At 40.4% G+C, this 18,348-nt stretch overlaps 1 protein-coding gene across 3 annotated transcripts; it reads left to right on the top strand.

Moving 5' to 3' along the window:
- The first annotated feature begins 201 nt into the window (after nucleotides 1-201).
- On the top strand, nucleotides 202-18,122 carry PATZ1 (POZ/BTB and AT hook containing zinc finger 1). Of its 3 annotated transcripts, XM_068412870.1 has the most exons (6): nucleotides 202-1,484; nucleotides 3,875-3,938; nucleotides 7,298-7,369; nucleotides 9,740-9,911; nucleotides 15,683-15,820; nucleotides 17,704-18,122. In XM_068412870.1, the coding sequence occupies exons 1-6, from the start codon at nucleotides 202-204 to the stop codon at nucleotides 18,120-18,122; spliced, it is 2,148 nt and encodes a 715-aa protein (XP_068268971.1). The 3 variants fall into 3 exon arrangements, with proteins under 3 accessions (XP_068268971.1, XP_068268972.1, XP_068268973.1); XM_068412871.1 differs by lacking the exon at nucleotides 7,298-7,369; XM_068412872.1 differs by lacking the exons at nucleotides 7,298-7,369; nucleotides 15,683-15,820.
- The last annotated feature ends 226 nt before the right edge of the window (nucleotides 18,123-18,348 follow it).

Below are 18,348 nucleotides of genomic sequence, written 5' to 3'. Positions count from 1 at the left end.
GCGGCCCCGCGCGGCGCGCGCCCCTCCGCCGCCTGAGCCTTTTGTCTCGCCCCCCCCGCAATCCCCTCGCGCTGTGCAGGGAGCGCAGCGCGCGCCGCCGCCGTCGGCCCGGACAGGGGCGGGGAGGAGGAGGCGGTGCGCGCCGCCGGGCGGCCTGAGAGCGCGCGCCCCCTGCGGGCGCCAGCGGGGCGGCGCAGCCCCATGGAGCGGGTGAGCGAGGCCGCCGCCTGCGGCCCCTCGTCGGGCTGCTACACGTACCAGGTGAGCCGGCACAGCGCCGACATGCTGCACAGCCTCAACCAGCAGCGCAAGAACGGCGGCCGCTTCTGCGACGTGCTCCTGCGCGTGGGCGACGAGAGCTTCCCGGCGCACCGGGCGGTGCTGGCCGCTTGCAGCGAGTACTTCGAGTCGGTGTTCAGCGCGCAGCTGGGCGACGGGGCGGGCGGCGGCGGCGCGGAGGGGGGCGCAACGGAGGCGGCGGCGGCCGGCGGGGCTGCTGCGGCGGCCGGCGGGGCCCCCGGGAGCGGTCGCGAGCTGGAGATGCACACCATCAGCTCCAAGGTGTTCGGAGACATCCTGGACTTCGCCTACACGTCGCGCATCGTGGTGCGGCTGGAGAGCTTCCCGGAGCTCATGACGGCCGCCAAGTTCCTGCTGATGCGCTCTGTGATCGACATCTGCCAGGAGGTCATCAAGCAGTCCAATGTGCAGATCCTCGTGCCCCCCGCACGCCCCGACATTATGCTCTTCCGTCCGGGGGCCGCGGACCTCGGCTTCCCTCTTGACATGACCAACGGTGCCACTTTGGCACCCAATGGCAACGGCATTGCTGGTATGCCTGAAGACGAGGCCACGCGGGCTGCGCTCACTGCCGCGCAGTCCTCCCTGCCTGTTCTGCAGGGTGTGGACCGCCTGCCCATGGTGGCGGGACCTCTGTCCCCACCGCTGCTGGCCTCACCCTTCCAGAATGTTGCTGCTAGTGCCCCCACTTTAAGCACCAAGAGGGGCAGAGGGCGTCCCCGTAAAGCCAATCTCTTGGACTCCATGATGTTTGGTACCCCAGGGGGCCTGCGAGAGGCCGGTATCCTGCCTTGTGGCCTCTGTGGGAAAGTATTTACGGATGCTAACCGCCTTCGTCAGCATGAGGCTCAACACGGGGTTACAAGCTTACAGCTGGGCTACATAGACATCCCAACCCCAAGACTGGGTGAAAATGGTGTCCCTGGACAGGATGACCCTGATGCACCCCGAAAAAGAAGCAGGACAAGAAAACAGGTGGCCTGTGAGATCTGTGGCAAGATTTTTCGGGACGTGTACCACCTGAATCGGCACAAGCTGTCACACTCTGGCGAGAAGCCTTACTCTTGTCCGGTGTGTGGCTTACGGTTCAAGCGGAAAGACAGGATGTCCTATCATGTTCGATCTCACGATGGCTCTGTGGGAAAGCCCTACATCTGCCAGAGCTGTGGAAAAGGCTTTTCCAGGTAAGAGAGTACTTATAAGGACCATAGACCTGAACGGAGACCTAGGAAGTTGTCTCTCTTGTCCCTTGGGAAACAAGAACAATTTGTGCTTAGGATAGTTTGACTGTTCCATTTTAAAATGTTTCAAGAAACGAGACTGCCATCATTTCCGCTGGGATGCTATTCTACAGTCTCTGGAAAGGGTTTGAAAGTAATTAAGACATAGAACTGTGAGTCAGCTGGCATCTGGGTAACATTCCCAGCTTTGTCCCAGGCTTGGTGTATGCGTGTCCTTGGGCAAATCAGTTAGTCTCTCCATCAAATGACTCTTCTGTGAAATGGGTATTGAAATAATTACCTACCTCGCAGAATTGTCTTGAGACTACTGATTTGTAGGTAGTTTGAAGGTGCTGTTGAAGTGCAAAATATTAATACATCTCAAGATTATTATTTTTCTCGTATCCATTTTAAATTTTCTTTTTCTTAACTTCCCTTCATTTCTCTTAGTTCGTAATGTTTTTTATCACCCAAATGTGAAGGAAGAGGTGAGATTTCAAAGGCTGCAGCATCAAGTATCTTTTAATACATGATCTTTGTGTCCTTTGGGTTTACATCCTTCTGAAGGGGATCCTGTTTCTGCCCTGCAACATACGTAAGATCTGTGCATTTAATGTTGCTGATTTTTTGTTGTCGCTGTTTGTGGGAGTTAATTTAATAAGTAGTTTGATACACGTAGTCGTGTTAGCGGTATCTTATAGTCTGAGTTAATGAATTTGAAACTTTTTTGGCAGTTTGATGCTCGCTTTGAGACTAGAGGTAGTGGGGGGAGGGGGATGCATCACTTTTGTAGCAGCAGTCGGTTTTCTACAGCGGTTGATTTGCTCTTACAGGAGGGAAGGAATCGAGATACAAAAACAAATCCAAAGGCTACTAGGGCTAGAATTGTCCCAGCTATATAAATGTAGGAATTGTGCCCCTGCTAGCTCTCTTTTTGGTAGAGGGAATTCTTGTTACTGAAATAAATTAAGAAAATGTGGACTCTTTAAACAGCATAATTAGGGATGCATCTTCATAAGGACTGAAAATTTAGTGATGGGAAGTCGTAAAACGAAGATTTCACCTGTAGCTAGTAGTGAAAGTATTTTTCGTATTATAGTGCTACCTGGGATGATTTGCCAATTTTTATTATTTTTATTCACACTTAAAGATTTCTGCAGTTGCTGTGTGAAAGATTTTTGTCAACAAGGGAAAGTGAAAGATACATGTTGAGTTCTCATTTTTCCCAGTAAGTTAATGTGAACAGGCAGGAATGCAGTTGTAAAAGTAAACAACAAAAACGTCTACACATCTTTGCAAAATCAAAGTATGAATGAAAAGTAGAGACTCTTAAGTTTCAGTGTTCAGTCGTCGGAGCAGCCAAAGGAAGTTGGAAGCGCGATGTCTAATTTTAGTGTCCTTTCCTTCATTCAGCAGCGCAGCACGTGAGGTCGCTAGGCTTGAGGTACCTAGGAGGATCCCCAACCAGTCTTTCTGGTTACACCGCTCTAGCCCCCTTGCTAGAGCATCAGGTTTAACAGCCTGACTGCAAAGTTCAGTCCTTCTGTTGGCAGTGCATGAATTCCATCCCGCGCCCTCTCATTGGTGCAGCTGGAAAGTTGGGGGAGGAGAGGGTGGAGAACTTGTTTCCAAGCAGTTTTAGCCTCATACAATGAAAAGCTTTCTTCCCACTAGGAGAAACTCCCACCAGGAAAATCTGCAGCTATTCAGTCCTCTCTTCTTCAAAGTAGGCTTTACTGATGGTGAAGAATGGTCTAACTTTTTTTCAGTAATAATTTGCTCTTCCATTGCACCTTCTAGTTGGGACCTTCAGAGCACTTTATTTGTATTAATGCAGTCTCCCCACCAAGTTGTGAGTTAGGACAGTATTTTTTCATCTTGCCGGTGGAAAACGTGTCACAGCAACAGAATTTAGAGTCAGTCTTTTTGCACAGAGGTGCTTAAAGTTGGCTTCTTATATCTATGTTTGGGACAGAAACCAAAAGGGTCTGATTTTCAGATATGCCGCAACTGTAAATCAAAGTGTCCTGATTGTCAAGGTCTAAATAGGATTTTGGAAGAGGATATGCAGGCTTGAAAATTGTAGCTTGTATTTCCTGTTTTCTCTGATCATTCAGTCATAATTTCTTCCTGAGAAAATGCTGTCTTTTTAGCAAGTTGGAGAGGGTACTTACCAAGGTAGAGTCCCAGCTGTTGGTGATCTGGTTCTTGGAAAGTTAAATATTGCTACATTTGTAATAGATCCACCACTGGGATCTTATCTGTTTTGGTTTGGTTTCTTTTTTTTTTGGTTAAAATTGTAAGTTTATTTTTAGTATTTGTTTTAAGTGTGCTTATGTGTGTTTTCTTTTAAGGCCAGACCACTTGAATGGACACATCAAACAGGTGCATACCTCAGAGAGACCTCACAAGTGTCAGGTAGGAGCTAGAGGGGTTTAGACTGATATATGGGTAATCATTGGCATTGCATTTTTGTGTGCAGACAATTATGAAGTATCAGTAAAAATACCATGTATGTGTGAATTGGGATAAATGTTTGTAAATAACAGCATTCAACAGTGACATCTGCTTTACATCCCTCCTGTCCCCCAGCCCCTTGTGTCATCTACAGCTTGGTCCTCCTGCCTCCCTCCCCTTCTGCCAGACGTTCTTCCCTACTGCTTTATCCCAGTCTCACCCTGGATTTCTTACCCACCCAACTTGTCCCTGGGCTTAGAGTCAATGTCACAGATGATTCCCTCCACACACACCTCCCCATTTTTTTTTATTGCAGTTGTTGCCAATGGGAGGCTCCAATGCTGACTTCATGGTTTTTAGAATCATTCCAAATAAAATTGGTAAATTATCATAACTTACCAAGATACTTTTTTTTAAAAATCACGTAGCCTTCAGAACATTGCACTGAGCAAAAATGGAAGCTATTTTTTATCCCAGGGAGAATATAGATAACAATATCACAGTATCCTTTGCAGTACAATGTCATAAAGTTGTGTGTAATTTTTTACAGTTAATAAATTATTCACTAGGGTTTGAAAGATCAAATCAAGAAAGATATTTTGTAATTAAATTGTAGAGATATTTAAAAGGTGCCTGGAAACTATTAATTAAAACCAAAGTTGAGAATCAGCTTTCACTATCACCCACTGCCTTCACATAGTTGTTGGGCAAACTTCTAAAACATTTGTTGGTCTAACAGTCTCCATGCTTGGTCTCTGAAGAAAGGTTTATTTAATGATTTATTTGAAGACAGTTGGAGCAAGATAATTTTAATTTTCTTTGAAGACAGTGAACCGTTGGAGCAAGATAATTTTCAGTTTCTTTGAAGACAGTGAAGGTTAGAGGATTTTTCTTTTTTCTTCTAAAATTTTTAACCACACTTCATGCACCTAGTCAGTCCTGCACGACTGCTGCCTCCTGATCTGCAGGTTTTTTTCCCCTTCTCTTGACACACCTGTCCTATGTTTCCTCCAAATGGTGAGTTTTGAAACAGTTTGCAACTGTAATAAGCCAATGAACAGTTTTTCAGACCTTTAGAGCCATCTAAAAGTTTCTGTTGACCTTCGTATGATCTGTGGAAGCCCAGCGCCTTTGAAAATCAGGCTATAGAGCCTTCACATTGATTTAACGGTGTATCCTATGTAAAGCCTTAGATTGGTTTAAGCTTCTTAAGATGATTTAGGGGTTATGGATTTATATAAATTGGAAAATTCTAGTCATAAAAAGACATCATAATTTGGGGATAGCAAAGGGTCTGAGCAGATGAACTGAAGATAACTACACATTTTTTCCATAAGGATGTATTTGTGTGCAAGTATGAAAATGAATGTTTAGGTCCCAACATAAACAGAAACTGATCAGTCTTTTGCCAGTTGATATCAAGGTTACTGAACGAACACAGTTAATGAATAATGTTGATAGACATGAATTGTCCTTTACCAGCTGATACCTTATTTTTTTATAGTTTTCTGATTGATTTAAGAATATTAAATATAAACTCTGTGTGAATCAGAGGATACACTAAGAGTGAGAAAGTCAAGAAATATGGAAGCTAAGATTGTACTGCCCAGCTCAACTCCATCTCCTTGCACACGTGTATTTTGTGATAGTGATTTCTAAGAACAGTCTTTCTCATTGTGTGTTGTTTAAAGTGCCATAATGATGTATACACTGTTCATTTCAGTTAAAAGGTATAGGCTATAGGTTACAAGCATCAGGACAGAGCTGAGGTTGTCATTCAGGCTTGGTTTGTTCTTGATTTTTGACTGCTTACCCCTGCAAAGTTAATTTTTCATGAATCTTAAGATGTAGAAAATCTGTTAACAAGCTGTTCTGTGTCTTTGCAAAAATACTTCGTAATATCCTGTCAGATTTAGGAAGGCTTCTTAAATATGCACAGATCTGCTATACATGGTACAAACCACAGAAGGAATCCTATCACACTGAAAATTTGTTTCAAATCTGAAAGCTGATGTATAAATTGATAAAGTTCTCCGTGTGATTATCTCATAATCAGTAACACTTCCGTTTCATTATGTGAATCTAAACACAGAATCTGGCCCCCAAGAAGGAAAATAGCTTAATATTGGCATGTAGTTTCCCCATTTTGCATTGATTTTGTTTGGAAAAATAGCTCCCCATGAGAGTAGCCTGAACAGCAATTGAGCATCCTTTTTGAATCTGTTGAGTTCCTGTTGAAAATTCCTGTTATTGTCATGCTTTGTTTATGTTTACTGCAAAAGAGAAGTACTCTGTCAGTAAACAGAAAAGCTTTCCAGAATCCTCTATCGTATTCTTGGAAGTGGTGCTCTGTTATGATTGAAACAAAATCCACTGGCCATTTACCCGAGCCTTCATCTATCTTGGCAAACCGATGGATATCTAATGTTTTGTTGATGTGGCATCATGGTACCATTTTGGTCTACGGAAACAAAAGCGTGAAGGTGTCAACCCAACTTCAGAATAAATAAAATGAAACTATGAGAAGCAGGACAATTGTAAGCTGAACGTCACTGCAACAGCTATAGTTTTCAGTGCTCAGCATGTAATCCTGCACTCATCCCCCTAAAATAAAGGTTGTGCTTCCCACATCTTTGAAAAACTGTCCTAAGTTCCAGCACCTGTAGCACCTGATGCCAGACAAAGACCTGAGTCCAGCTTTTTCGTTACTGTTAAAATAGACTCAGAATAGGGAAGGCCTCCACAGAGCCAAGGCAGCTGAGAAATCGGATCCAAGAAGTTGCTTTGGTGCCCAGACAAGACAGCAAACGGCACTCGGGATCTTTTCCCCTGGATTGTTGCGCTGGTGATTTTTTTTTCTTTTTTCTTTTTTTTTTTTTTTTTTCCCTTAATCTGACAGTTGAGTTCTGGATGTAGGAGATGGGGTAAGTCAGTTTTCTGGCGGTAATGGGATAGCTCAAGTTTGCTAACTTGTCATGGGAAGGGTGAAACTGGGTTGTTGGCTTTTGAGTGTGAATGGTATGAAAGTTAGGCTGCAGTTTGGGAGGAAATGGTGATTTGAAAATCTGTGGATACGAAAGAACGAGGGGAGAAAACAGAAGTTTGCTCCTTCTCAGAGACAAGAGACAGGTGGTTGTTCTGGCAATTTAAATAAAAGAGAAAAATGCAGGTTAAATTAAAGCACAACTCTTGACAAAGAAAAAGATCTATTTATTTAAGTAAACCTAAAATTGGCATCCCAAGTCCAGTGCTTTTCCCATTGATTTCAATGCAGAATAAGTTTCTTCCTGTCCTAATTTTTCTTACTTCCTGCCTATTAGCAGGAAAATGGCAGCCACCATGGAATAAGCTCAGAGACATCCACATCCATAGAAAAGTTGAAACTTCAAGAGGTATTTCTTAAACAATGTTTTTTAAACTTTATATATATTCTTTTTGATCTATTTATATACCTGTGCAATGTTGATAGCAAAGCACTGGAGAGTTCTCTTCTATGATTAACAATTAATGATAAATACTTAGCACTCATTTAGCACTTCACATCTTTTGTAAAATAAAACTTTTTTTTTCTCTATACCTTTTATAAATATTAACTATTTGAATATTAACTTTGGGGTTTTCTTTAAACCTAGTCCTGTCTCCCATTGTTATGATTCAGCTAAACTGATTCTTGCTTTCTCCACTGGACTTAATTTTTTTTTTTAAGCTTCTTCGCAGATATATTTACCATATAGCTTATCCAAAGGTGAACTTTGCACAACTCAGCAGCAAGAGTGAGAAATCAAACACAGAAATGATTATATTGCCTTTCCCTAAGCTTTTGACTTGTTCAGTATGGGACAGATCTGGTTTTGCTTCTGGCATCCCTGTATTTGTGTGGTTTGTCTCTGGTCTGCTTCATCAACTAATGCACTCCCAATGCTTTTGTATGGACGCTTGCTGTGGCTCAATATTGTTAGACTTATTGATGATGGATCTCTTGGCTGTCATCTTTGATTATCTAGTTATATATCTTTAGTTGATATCCAACAGAATGATTAGTATCAGTGCTCAAATCCTGCCTTAAATGAGCGTTTACCTCTAAGAACATTTTAGTAAGTGAAAACTGCACCTGTTTTGCTCAGCGCTGTGTACTGAGATTTCAAATGAAGAGAAATCTTTCATGTTCAAGGATTTGCCTCTTAATCTTCTCTACTTGTAATTTATGAATCTTTGTCTGGTGAGCTTAGCTAAACTGTGTGTATTGCAGAAATCCAGATAATTTTACTGTTGTCTTTTTTAAGTTTATTAAGTCCTGATCCTCTGAGGTGCTAAGTCTTGTGCTTGCTGCAGTTAGCCTCAGCTCCGTGAGAGTTTACCATACTTAAGCATCTCAAAGGATTGAACGAGTGTAAAGCCTGTTGAAATTGATAGGTACTTTTCATCTGCCTTCAATGTTTTTTGGGTTAAGCTCTTGATTAACTAAATTATATAAAATTATATGGGTTATACTGTTCTGTATTATCAATTTCACTTATTTGAAGTTGTAATTTTGTAATTTTGCTAGGATTGTTTCTGTAAAAGTCTATCTCTGTTGAAACAGTTGTTTAATTACACACTGATATTTGAAAAGACAGAATATATCCAGTTCCCAAGTCACTTAATAGTCTCATATTATCCCTTAGGGGGTTCTGGTTATGCATCTTAAAACTGTGTTATTTTATATAAAGGTGGTATAAACGAAACGCTGTACACTCTTGAATGTCACTGTTGCCCGCTCAGTGTGGTCGTTCTAGCCCATGTTTGCATTTGTTTTTCCTCTTGCACTTGTGAGCAATGGTTTCAAACTATATCTTTAATAACTTGTACAGTGTATTGCTGGTGATTTATCTTCCTTCCCATGTTAGAGACAGAGCAAGCCTTTCAGTACTGGCAGGCTGTTGTAATAGGCTATGCACATGCATGCCTGCCAGTTGCTGTGATTATAAACATGGGAGGGAGCCTTCGCTCATCCTATGGATTATGTCTGGGAAGCAGGCAAGTAGAATCAATATTATCTTATGCCAAATCAAGCTTGTTTCACAGTAGTAAGTGCAATATGATACCTTGATCAGGGGTAAGTTATAAACAGATTACAGTGTCACACAGTTATTTTGATACCTGCTTAGTTCTGAGGCTTCACTTATACAATTTGTCTGCCCTGCTACTGTGGATACCAAGATGGCTCTTTTACTGTCTTTCATCGTATTCTCATCCCAGCCAATTCTCTGATGCTTTGTTTGTATGTCTTCTTACTCCAGAGGGATTCTGTGTACTGAAGCTAGACTGATCAGATCAAAGAGTAAAATTTAGGAAGATAACAGAGAGGACATTTTGAGTGGTCTAAAGTGATTTTAATGACACAGTGAAATGGCAGAGTTTACTGTAAACGGGACAAACCGGTTTGTGCTGTTTCTTTTATTAAATACTACTTAAAGTTTTAGTATCTTCATCCTCAGAGAGGAGCTAAGGCCTTACAGCTCTATCTTGATTTAAGTTTTATTGTCCGTAGCATGTTAGAGCAGTTTTCTCTCTTTCTCAATTCTTTCAAGTAGTAACATCACATCTCGTGCAGTATGTTGGTGACCGGAATTTTTTATTTGTGGGAAAATGGCTCGTGCATCATGTCATTTGTGTGTTTGCACAGGGTCTAAGGTATTTTACTCTAAAGAATACTAAATATATTCGACAATATGAGTGCTTTTAGCAGAGTTGGAGTCACATGATTCTCATTATACCTGCAGACTTGTAATGCTTCCTTTGCCACTCGTGACCGACTGCGCTCACACCTAGCATGTCATGAAGACAAAGTTCCGTGCCAGGTGTGTGGGAAGTACTTGCGAGCAGCATATATGGCAGATCATTTGAAGAAACATAGTGAAGGACCAAGCAATTTCTGCACTATCTGTAACCGAGGTAATGAAGAAACAATTTTTTTATTTCAGTGGGACGGGACAACACTTGAGAGAAGCTGTAAGGCTATTGTGACTCTGTCTGCAACAGGAGGAGGTTATACCATATATGCGTACATATTCTTTATTTTTCTTTTTGAATGCTTAACCTTGAAACTGATGGAGCTATAGGTGTGGCCTTTTTACATGGCTGATATTCCTGAAGAAACTCAGTTTAAAACTTAAGCAAATTGTTTCTAGACAGTTTTAAGAATTTTATTCGCTAAATAGCCAGATCCCTATAAAATAACAGTGATATGTTGCCTTGCCACTATTCACCATACACCCTTTTTTTTCAATATCTAGTTAGACTTGAGCCCTTGCCTTCAGTTTGGAAGAATAATCTTTGAAATACACACCAAGTTGAAAATTATACACGGTACTTAAAAAAATCTATGTTATGTTATTGGTCTTGCTTAACCTCCTCGTGCAGCAGTAGAGTCAAGCTGCTTCTCCCTCTTAACCCAAGAAATTGCTTTGTATTAATGTACTTTTCTAAAACAAATTTTGTAAAGAGCACTAGAAATGTGCTTTACCTTTATTTGTGGGAATACAGCTTTTCATAGAATCATAGACTACCTCGAGTTGGAAGGGACCCATAAAGATCATCGAGTCCAACTCCCTGTTCCTCACAGGACTACCTAAAACTAAACCATATAACTAAGAGCTTTTGAAGCTTTTTCATCTGTTTGTGGTACTCTTCAGTTGGAGAGAGTTGTAAATTTAGGCTTTGTGGGATGGAAGGCAAGCTGGAAAAATAATTTTGACTTATTGGTGTATTTTTTTTTAATTATTAATACACAACTTCAAAATATATTGTTGGCTTATATGGGTGTACATACCTAGTAAGTGTAGGAGGAGGTTGCTGCTGTGTTTTGGGATCTTGTTTTCTCTGATGAGTAATTTTTTATGATGTGTATTCCCTTTTCTAATTTAAGAGAGGTGAAGTCTTCTGAGAGAATAAATCTGTTCTGTATTTAATGTGGGGACTGTACAGGGAGCTTTTGGATGACAAGGAGTTGATGAGTAATGAGAGACACTAAATTGCAAGGGGCGTATTTCCAGTAGTGGAACCGTCTGTTAGGTCCTGAAAGTGATGTTAGCAGTTTGAGTGGAAAAGGCATCTGGGTTGAAAATGTTCAGATTCTGAAGCTCCAGGTAGATGGTACAAAGTGAAGCTTGGCCTCCTTTTCAGCTGAGGCCAATCTTCTGAAACGCTGCTTAAGCTTGTCACAATTCTTTTTGTGGTAACAACATAGAAGACACTATCCAAACTCCAGGTGCTATCCTGCTCTCCTTCAGCTGAACATGGTGCCAAACAGAAACTCAGATGGGTTGGGAGGAATTGTCTCGTTTCCAAGATTTTTAAGCTTGAGTTTCAACTAAACTACCACTGGATGTCACTGCAGCTCTTTCGACATTCAGCCAGCATGACAAAGACAGATCTGGCATTCAAACAATGAAATGACTAAATGGTTTATTCACGTTTTACAGGTTTAAATGTACAGTGGAAATTAAATAAAATACACACTTCTCTGTAGAAGGATAGGGAACCTGTTGTACAGCAAACTTTAAGCAACTACTTTCTTCTTACAGTTTGCGTATTTCATATGTGTTGTCAGAATTCAGTCTGCTGTGAATTTCAGTTTTCATCAGCACTTAGAAAACATGATTAATCTGATGAATTATTGTTAAATATCTACCCAGTGTTAAAATTCATAGGAAAGGGAAGTTACAGACTGGATTTGTCAAACAACTGTGTTATGAACTCGTCGTTATATGCTATGAATTTTGATTATACATTTATGATCCATGACAGCGGAATTTTTAATCCAAAGTGTTCTAGAGTCAATTTATAATGTTCATTGTTTTAAATAGATAACTTTTAAATTGTAGAGCCTGGCTAGATGAAGTGTAGTGGAAAATTTCTGGATTAGAAACATCTATCTGATAGGCATTGGTACAGTCAGAAGCTATGCGCTGTGCCATGGCTATGGTGCTTGTGCAATGGAATTTTGTTTTATTCTTCCCTCAGCTAACATGCTGGTGTATTTTTGAATTGGAACATAGCTAGTTCTCGATATAGTAATTGTCAAGCTCTGGATATAGTAATTACCAAGCAAGAATGCTCAAGCTGCTGGTAGAGAGAATTTTGGATGTTGGCCCACCAAAAAAAAAAAAAAAAAAAAAAAAGCATGAAAAGGTGACTCTTACACAGCTGAACGTATCCTAGTGTTAAAGACAGAGCTTAGAATCCCTCAGTTTATCCCATCAGACTGAGGGCTTTTCTGTGGAACTTAATCAAGTGTTTCATGTTCGTTTGAAGATTTAATGGATTTAGGAGATGGGGAGCTCAGTACCTGACTGGTAGCAGTAGCCACTGGTTTGCCATGTCACGCATGTACCCATTTGCTGGGTTTATTTTTACAAAATGGCAATATAAATATCCAAAAATTGCCATCTGTGATTTGATGTTTTTTCCAGGTTATTTTCTTACTCAGGGTCTTTATGCTTAGACTAATTATGGAAGCAATTCAATCGTGTTAAATCAGGGAAACTGTGCAGTGGTTTTTTTTTTCCCAGGATTTTCTGTTTGGTGGGTTTTTTTTAAGAATTCATCTAAAATGTGCTTATGAAAACTAATCCTCAGTCCTCACTTTTTAACACAAATTCTCTTTAATCAGTTAAAGACCTGCTCCTGCTTTGTTGTTATATAATCTTCTATTACCATCCTTAGGAACTTTATTTGCTTGTGTGGGCCTTCTCAAAGAATTTAAGAGATTAATGACTTTGGCAAGTCTAGAACTGATACTTAGCAATAATGTGCAACTCAGAAGATTCATTTTCTGTTTCAGGCACATAGGCATTGTTTGTTTCACAGAGATCAGCTGAGTTAGGAGAAGGGTAAAGATTCCAATCACAGGTTAGATGGGATTTGTTTTTACAGTAAGATGAATTCTTGTATATTTCATGGTGGATACAGAGTTGATTAAAGCAAGACACAGTCTCTGGATGTTCCAACTAAATCCAAATTAGAATTTTTGAAAAAAGGAGCATCCTGCAATTATTTCTGTAGTCTGTCTCCTTATAGATGTTATCTAAGAGATCAAGGGATAGGTCCCATTTATATAAAGCAGATCATTTCCTCTCTATGCATGTTTTTAACGTTGGTTCCTCTGGGATGAAGAAATAATCTTCTGTGCAAAGCTGAGAGATGTGTATGGGTGAAGCAATAAATACATTCCTTCTTTGAAAAATACTGCCACTTCATCCTCTGCACTAGCCTGACTTTGTTTTTCAAGAGATTTTTAAAAGTAAACGATTATTGTCTACGAATGCCCCATCTTCCTAGGACAGACATTCATAATTAAGGTCTGGTGGGGAAAAAAAAGGCCAGTGCTAAATGCTTCAGAAAAAAATGATGATAAAAACAAAACAAAAGCAAATCTCACTTGAAACAGTTTCCCATGAAGCAGTTGGCATTCTTACTGCTTTGATGGAAGTTGATGACTCACATGTTCATCTGCCAAGTGCATAAAGGGGAGCTAACAGACTTCGCAGGCAGTTTTCATTATATAAAACAATGTACTCTGCAAATAGAATTGCAGAGTTCAGAAAAAATGTTGTATAGCAGAGATCACAACTTCAGATTTTCCTGTGTCAATTGTAGTATAGAAAAACACTGAATACCTGTATATAGTCCTTTTTTAATGGTTGGCAGTGAGATCTTAATGCATTGCTATATAAAGAGGCTCATCTCAACATGCATGTGATTATTAGACTCATGTATGAAATAAGGGAAGTACCTTGTAGTTGGAAGTATCACCATTATATCTGTACATTGTGTCCTTTTCTCTACCAGTCAAACACTGGTTCTTTCTGTGTCTACAGTGAATTTTTGGTATTTGGAAAAATGTATTCTCTGTGGCCCAGTGAGCTATTCAGTACAGCATTTTGTGTCTGAGGGTAGGTCTTGCACTATTTCGGAGGATAATATCCTTACATTAATTCCCTGGATAACTTGGCCTAGGTGATTCTGCTCCATTGTATTTTGAGACTTGTATCTTCTTGGTTTCTTCAGTTGTGATGTATCTACTTTTCTGTACTTTTATCTTCAACTCAGGGGTCAACTAATTATCTCTTGTTCATGCTCAGCAACCTGCCCTTTTTCCCTTTCAGCAAGTTACTGTGGAGTTCTCTCTTGCTCTGCAGGCCCTGTATATATAATTCTTAATAACCCCTGAATACTCTTTGATCCTGGCTTCTAAGAAAAGTCTGAGTAGAGGGATATTCTGTTGGGTAGGCACAGGGAATTCTAGTGTAAAGCCACATTCAGTATTAAATTCAGCACCTGAAACTTAACAGCTGCTGTCAGAAAATCCACCCCAGAGAGGTGTGCCAGTATTGGTTTTGCATCCTTCCTAGTATATTATTCTGTATCACCCAATGTAAATGCAGTTACATCGGTATAAAAATGGCTTTACAGTAGTATATCTATTCATATTTAAAGCGAAGCATTGGTATGAAAGTTCTCTTGCAAGGGCTTGTGCTGTGTAAATGCTGTCTGTAATGGTTTAAAATAATCTAGGTCTTGGGTTTTCTATATCCAGAAAGGGAACATGGAATTGTCTGTCTGTGATGGTGAAACTTGTGTTGTGTTCTCAGTTGTTAAAGGAAAATGTTTCTGACATGAAAGTGCCATAATGTTCTGTTTAAAATATAATAGAAAATTAAGATGGTTGTTGATAGGCTTACCTGTGTAGGAAGTCTTTAAAACTCTGTCCTCCTTGTGCCTCATATATGATCCAAATATGCTAGTACTAATTACAAATCTTACTAAAATTGAATTTTAAAACATTCTAAAATATATGTGAGAGTTTATTGCATTAAAGGAAAAGGCCATGTCTGTGAGACTTCAAAAACATTTTTAAAAAGCACATGCGCAAATGTAAAAAACTGTTTTGTTCAGAAATCAGTTGTTTGAAATAAATGTTTTTAATTTCAGTGGTTTGGGCTTACAGATCAGAGCTAATAGAAATATTGACATTTCATTTTAATATTTTTTGTTAACTGCAGACAAAATAGGAGGTTTAGTGTGTTTTTTAAAACTCAGGATGAGCTGAATGGAGGAATTGTTTTTCAAAAATTACTGTAGAACAAAATTGTGTACCTTAAAAACTCAGTAGTTATAGCTTTCTGCTTTCTAGGAGTCAGTATAAATGCTGGAAACCTAAGGGGAAAGCACACTAAATACCAAAGAGGGGTGTTACTTAACGGCATTCCTTCAAATCTTGAGAGCATAAAATAAACTAATTTGAACTATCTTCCAAAATATTGTCAGATGATGAAGACATTTTTAATTAAAATAAATAAAACAGCACAAAAATGGTGAAGAGACATGGGTGCCTTTTTGTATCATGTCTCTTCTGCCTTTTTTTCCAGAAAGTTTCATGTCACCTGCTAGGTTTGCTTACATAGCATTTGTTTCTCAAGGAGGCTGTTCTTTCATCGTGACTTCCAGAAAGCAAATGAAGTCTAATGAAAGGTACGCATTGCATTCATTGCCTGATCATGTCTAGGAATCCTACTTGAGCATTTTGTAGGTAGCCAGAAATCAGGCTAGTACAATGGCCACTTGTAATAGGGAGTAGGAGCAAGAGAAAGATTAAAAGAACAGGGAAGGCAGATGTGTGTCTTTGCTGGTGGCAGGATCTCATCTCCTTTTATCTTGTTTAGGTTTCTCCTCTGCCTCCTACTTAAAGGTCCATGTTAAAACCCACCACGGTGTTCCCCTTCCCCAGGTCTCCAGGCACCAGGAGTCCATCCCGAATGGGGGAGCAGCGTTCCACTGCGTCAGGACCTATGGCATCAAAGGCAAGAGACTTGCTGCTCTGCACCTTGCTGCTCTGTGCAGAACTTTGTGTTGTGGGATGTTGGGCTGGGCACGAGAAAGGGGAGGGAGGAAGGACAGGGAAAATACTGGAGAGAAGCTTAGGGAGATGCAGAGAAATTACCTAACATCACATAGTATGTAGTATCTGTCCTTGGACAGCCAATTTAGGAAGTCTGGGGGAAGGAGATGGACATGTAAGGGTACGTGAATTTTTGGCAGCTTCTTTGATTTTAGAGATTGAAAAAGGCATGTTAGTTCATCTTGGCTGTCCTCCTAGGAGCAGTCAGCATTTGAATTTTGCCTGAAGGCTGCAGATCCTCCACGGTTCCTTAGTCCAACAATACCTGAATCTCGCATCAGTCAAACCATGTTTCTGATTTGCAGTGAAGGAAGGGGGAGCTGCAGAATGCAGTTCATAAAGATTCTTAGGCAGTGAAAGCAATATCCATCCTCAGGTTGATGAGGAGCCATGCAACTATCTGCAGTTAAGCTTACACTTTTTAATGCTGTTGTTGGGGAGGAGAGGTAGAGGGTCATAATGGTACTGTTAACTTTTTTTGTTTTTAACCTGCATTTAACTTCAGGGCAGGAAGGAGAAAAAAGATATTATTGTAAGAATAGCTAAAGAGTATTTAACGTCTGAATATGTAAAGCTGTGTGTTAATCTATGTAGAATAGCTGGCTTTTTGCTTCTTGGTTTGAGCTGTCAGTATTCCTGGTAGAATTCTTCAAAACCATGGTTGTCCCAAAAAGTTACGTTTTTTTCTTGCCCAGGAGAACACAGCGGGTTGGGTTAAACAAAGTCTGTGGCAGTGGAAAGCTACAGTTGTGTAATTTTTTTGTGTTGAAGTCCTGATAGAGTTACTACAGAAGCCCTTTGGTTTTGGGTGGTGTGCTGACTTAACAGGAGATTTACTCCAGCTCAGTGGTGTATTGATTTAATGCGTATCCTGATTGGTTTGTAATGCCGAGTCCAGAGCAAATCTGTCTTTTTGGGTTGTGCCAAGTGGTTCTTTGGTCTTTTAGAGTTAATAGTAGATACAGCTTATTTGTATTCAGAGACTTGTGTAGGGAGAACGTCTGGGTTTCCCACACTCATTCAGATGTGCTGAGCAAAACGTGTGGACAGACTTTCTTGGCATACTGCCAGCGGAGAATGGGGAACACTCCAAACACACCAATGACTTTGCCAGGATATGTATCCAAATTACTTAAAACTAGCGTCCCTAACCTCTCGCCTGTTTCACACCGCAGTGTTTAAAGATGGAACAATTTTAGATTATGAAGTTCACTTCTAACAGCGTTGCATTTAACTTGTGAAAAAGAGTTCCTCAAGACTAAATGGAATTGCACTTCTTAAACGGCAGTAGCTCTGTGCTGTTTTGTTGAGTATTTCCAGGTTTCTTCACATCTTGCTCCAGCCTGTTATACTTTATTAGATTTCTAGGCTCTCTTCCAAATTATCAACAATATTTCAGAAGTGTGGGAGTGACTTGTACATTTAAAAGCTCATCATTAGGTCCATCCTTTTGTAGTGCCTGAGGTATAAACGTTGTGAGACATCTTTGGGATTCAAAAAAGTATTATATAAACCAGAGACCCATTATGGATGCATTCAGTATCATGACAAATCCATAATAAAAACCTGGATGTTGCTCTGATAGCAGCCTGGTGGTTTGTGAAGAGAAACTATGGTCAAGAGCTTTAGAATATGAGGGATTGCAATGTTAATGTGTGTATCATTCTGTCATGACAGGCATTAATGAAATCAAGTGGTAATCAATATCATCTATTTGTATGCATGTTAAATAACTTTTTGGGGAGGTAAGATTCTGAAAACTTCTCTCTTTTCTTTTTCCCGTAGAAGGCCAGAAATGTTCACATTCGGACCCGATTGAGAGTTCTGATTCATACGGAGACCTCTCTGACACCAGTGACCTCAAGACTCCTGAGAAACAGAGCACCAATGGGTCCTTCTCGTGTGACATGGCAGTCAGCAAAAACAAAATGGAGACGGAAGGAGAGAAGAAATACCCTTGCCCTGAATGTGGCAGCTTTTTCAGATCAAAGTCTTATCTGAACAAACACATACAGAAAGTTCACGTCAGGGCCCTTGGTGGCCCATTGGGAGACCTCGGTCCTGCTCTAGGATCCCCCTTTTCACCCCAACAGAACATGTCTCTCCTGGAGTCATTTGGGTTTCAGATCGTCCAGTCAGCATTTGCATCGTCCCTAGTGGATCCAGAGGTCGACCAGCAACCGATGGGGCCAGAGGGGAAATGAGATCAGTTTGATCTTAACAAAGCAAAGCAGCAGTCTGGCTATAATGAGATGCTGTGAATGAAAGAGGAAATAATGAAATGTGGTTCTATAGCTGAGAATTTTTTATTCATTTTAGCTTCCCTCTTTGTCTCATGCCCTACCCCACCTTTAAACCTTCACTGGGGAGAGGGAGAAAATGCTTCTTAGCTGATAAATGATGGAAAATGGTGCCCTTGAATAGGAGACA

Source organism: Nyctibius grandis, chromosome 14 (assembly GCF_013368605.1).
Source record: "Nyctibius grandis isolate bNycGra1 chromosome 14, bNycGra1.pri, whole genome shotgun sequence".
NCBI classification, from domain to species: Eukaryota; Metazoa; Chordata; class Aves; order Nyctibiiformes; family Nyctibiidae; genus Nyctibius; species Nyctibius grandis.
This window is presented reverse-complemented; position numbering and strand designations above follow the sequence as displayed.

Coding starts and splice junctions, on each gene's coding strand:
- PATZ1 (XM_068412870.1), top strand. CDS start 202: ATGGAGCGGGTGAGCGAGGCCGCCGCCTGCGGCCCCTCGTCGGGCTGC. Junction 3,939..7,297: donor AGAGACCTCACAAGTGTCAG/GTAGGAGCTAGA, acceptor CCTGCCTATTAG/CAGGAAAATGGCAGCCACCA. Junction 15,821..17,703: donor CAGGACCTATGGCATCAAAG/GCAAGAGACTTG, acceptor TTTTTCCCGTAG/AAGGCCAGAAATGTTCACAT.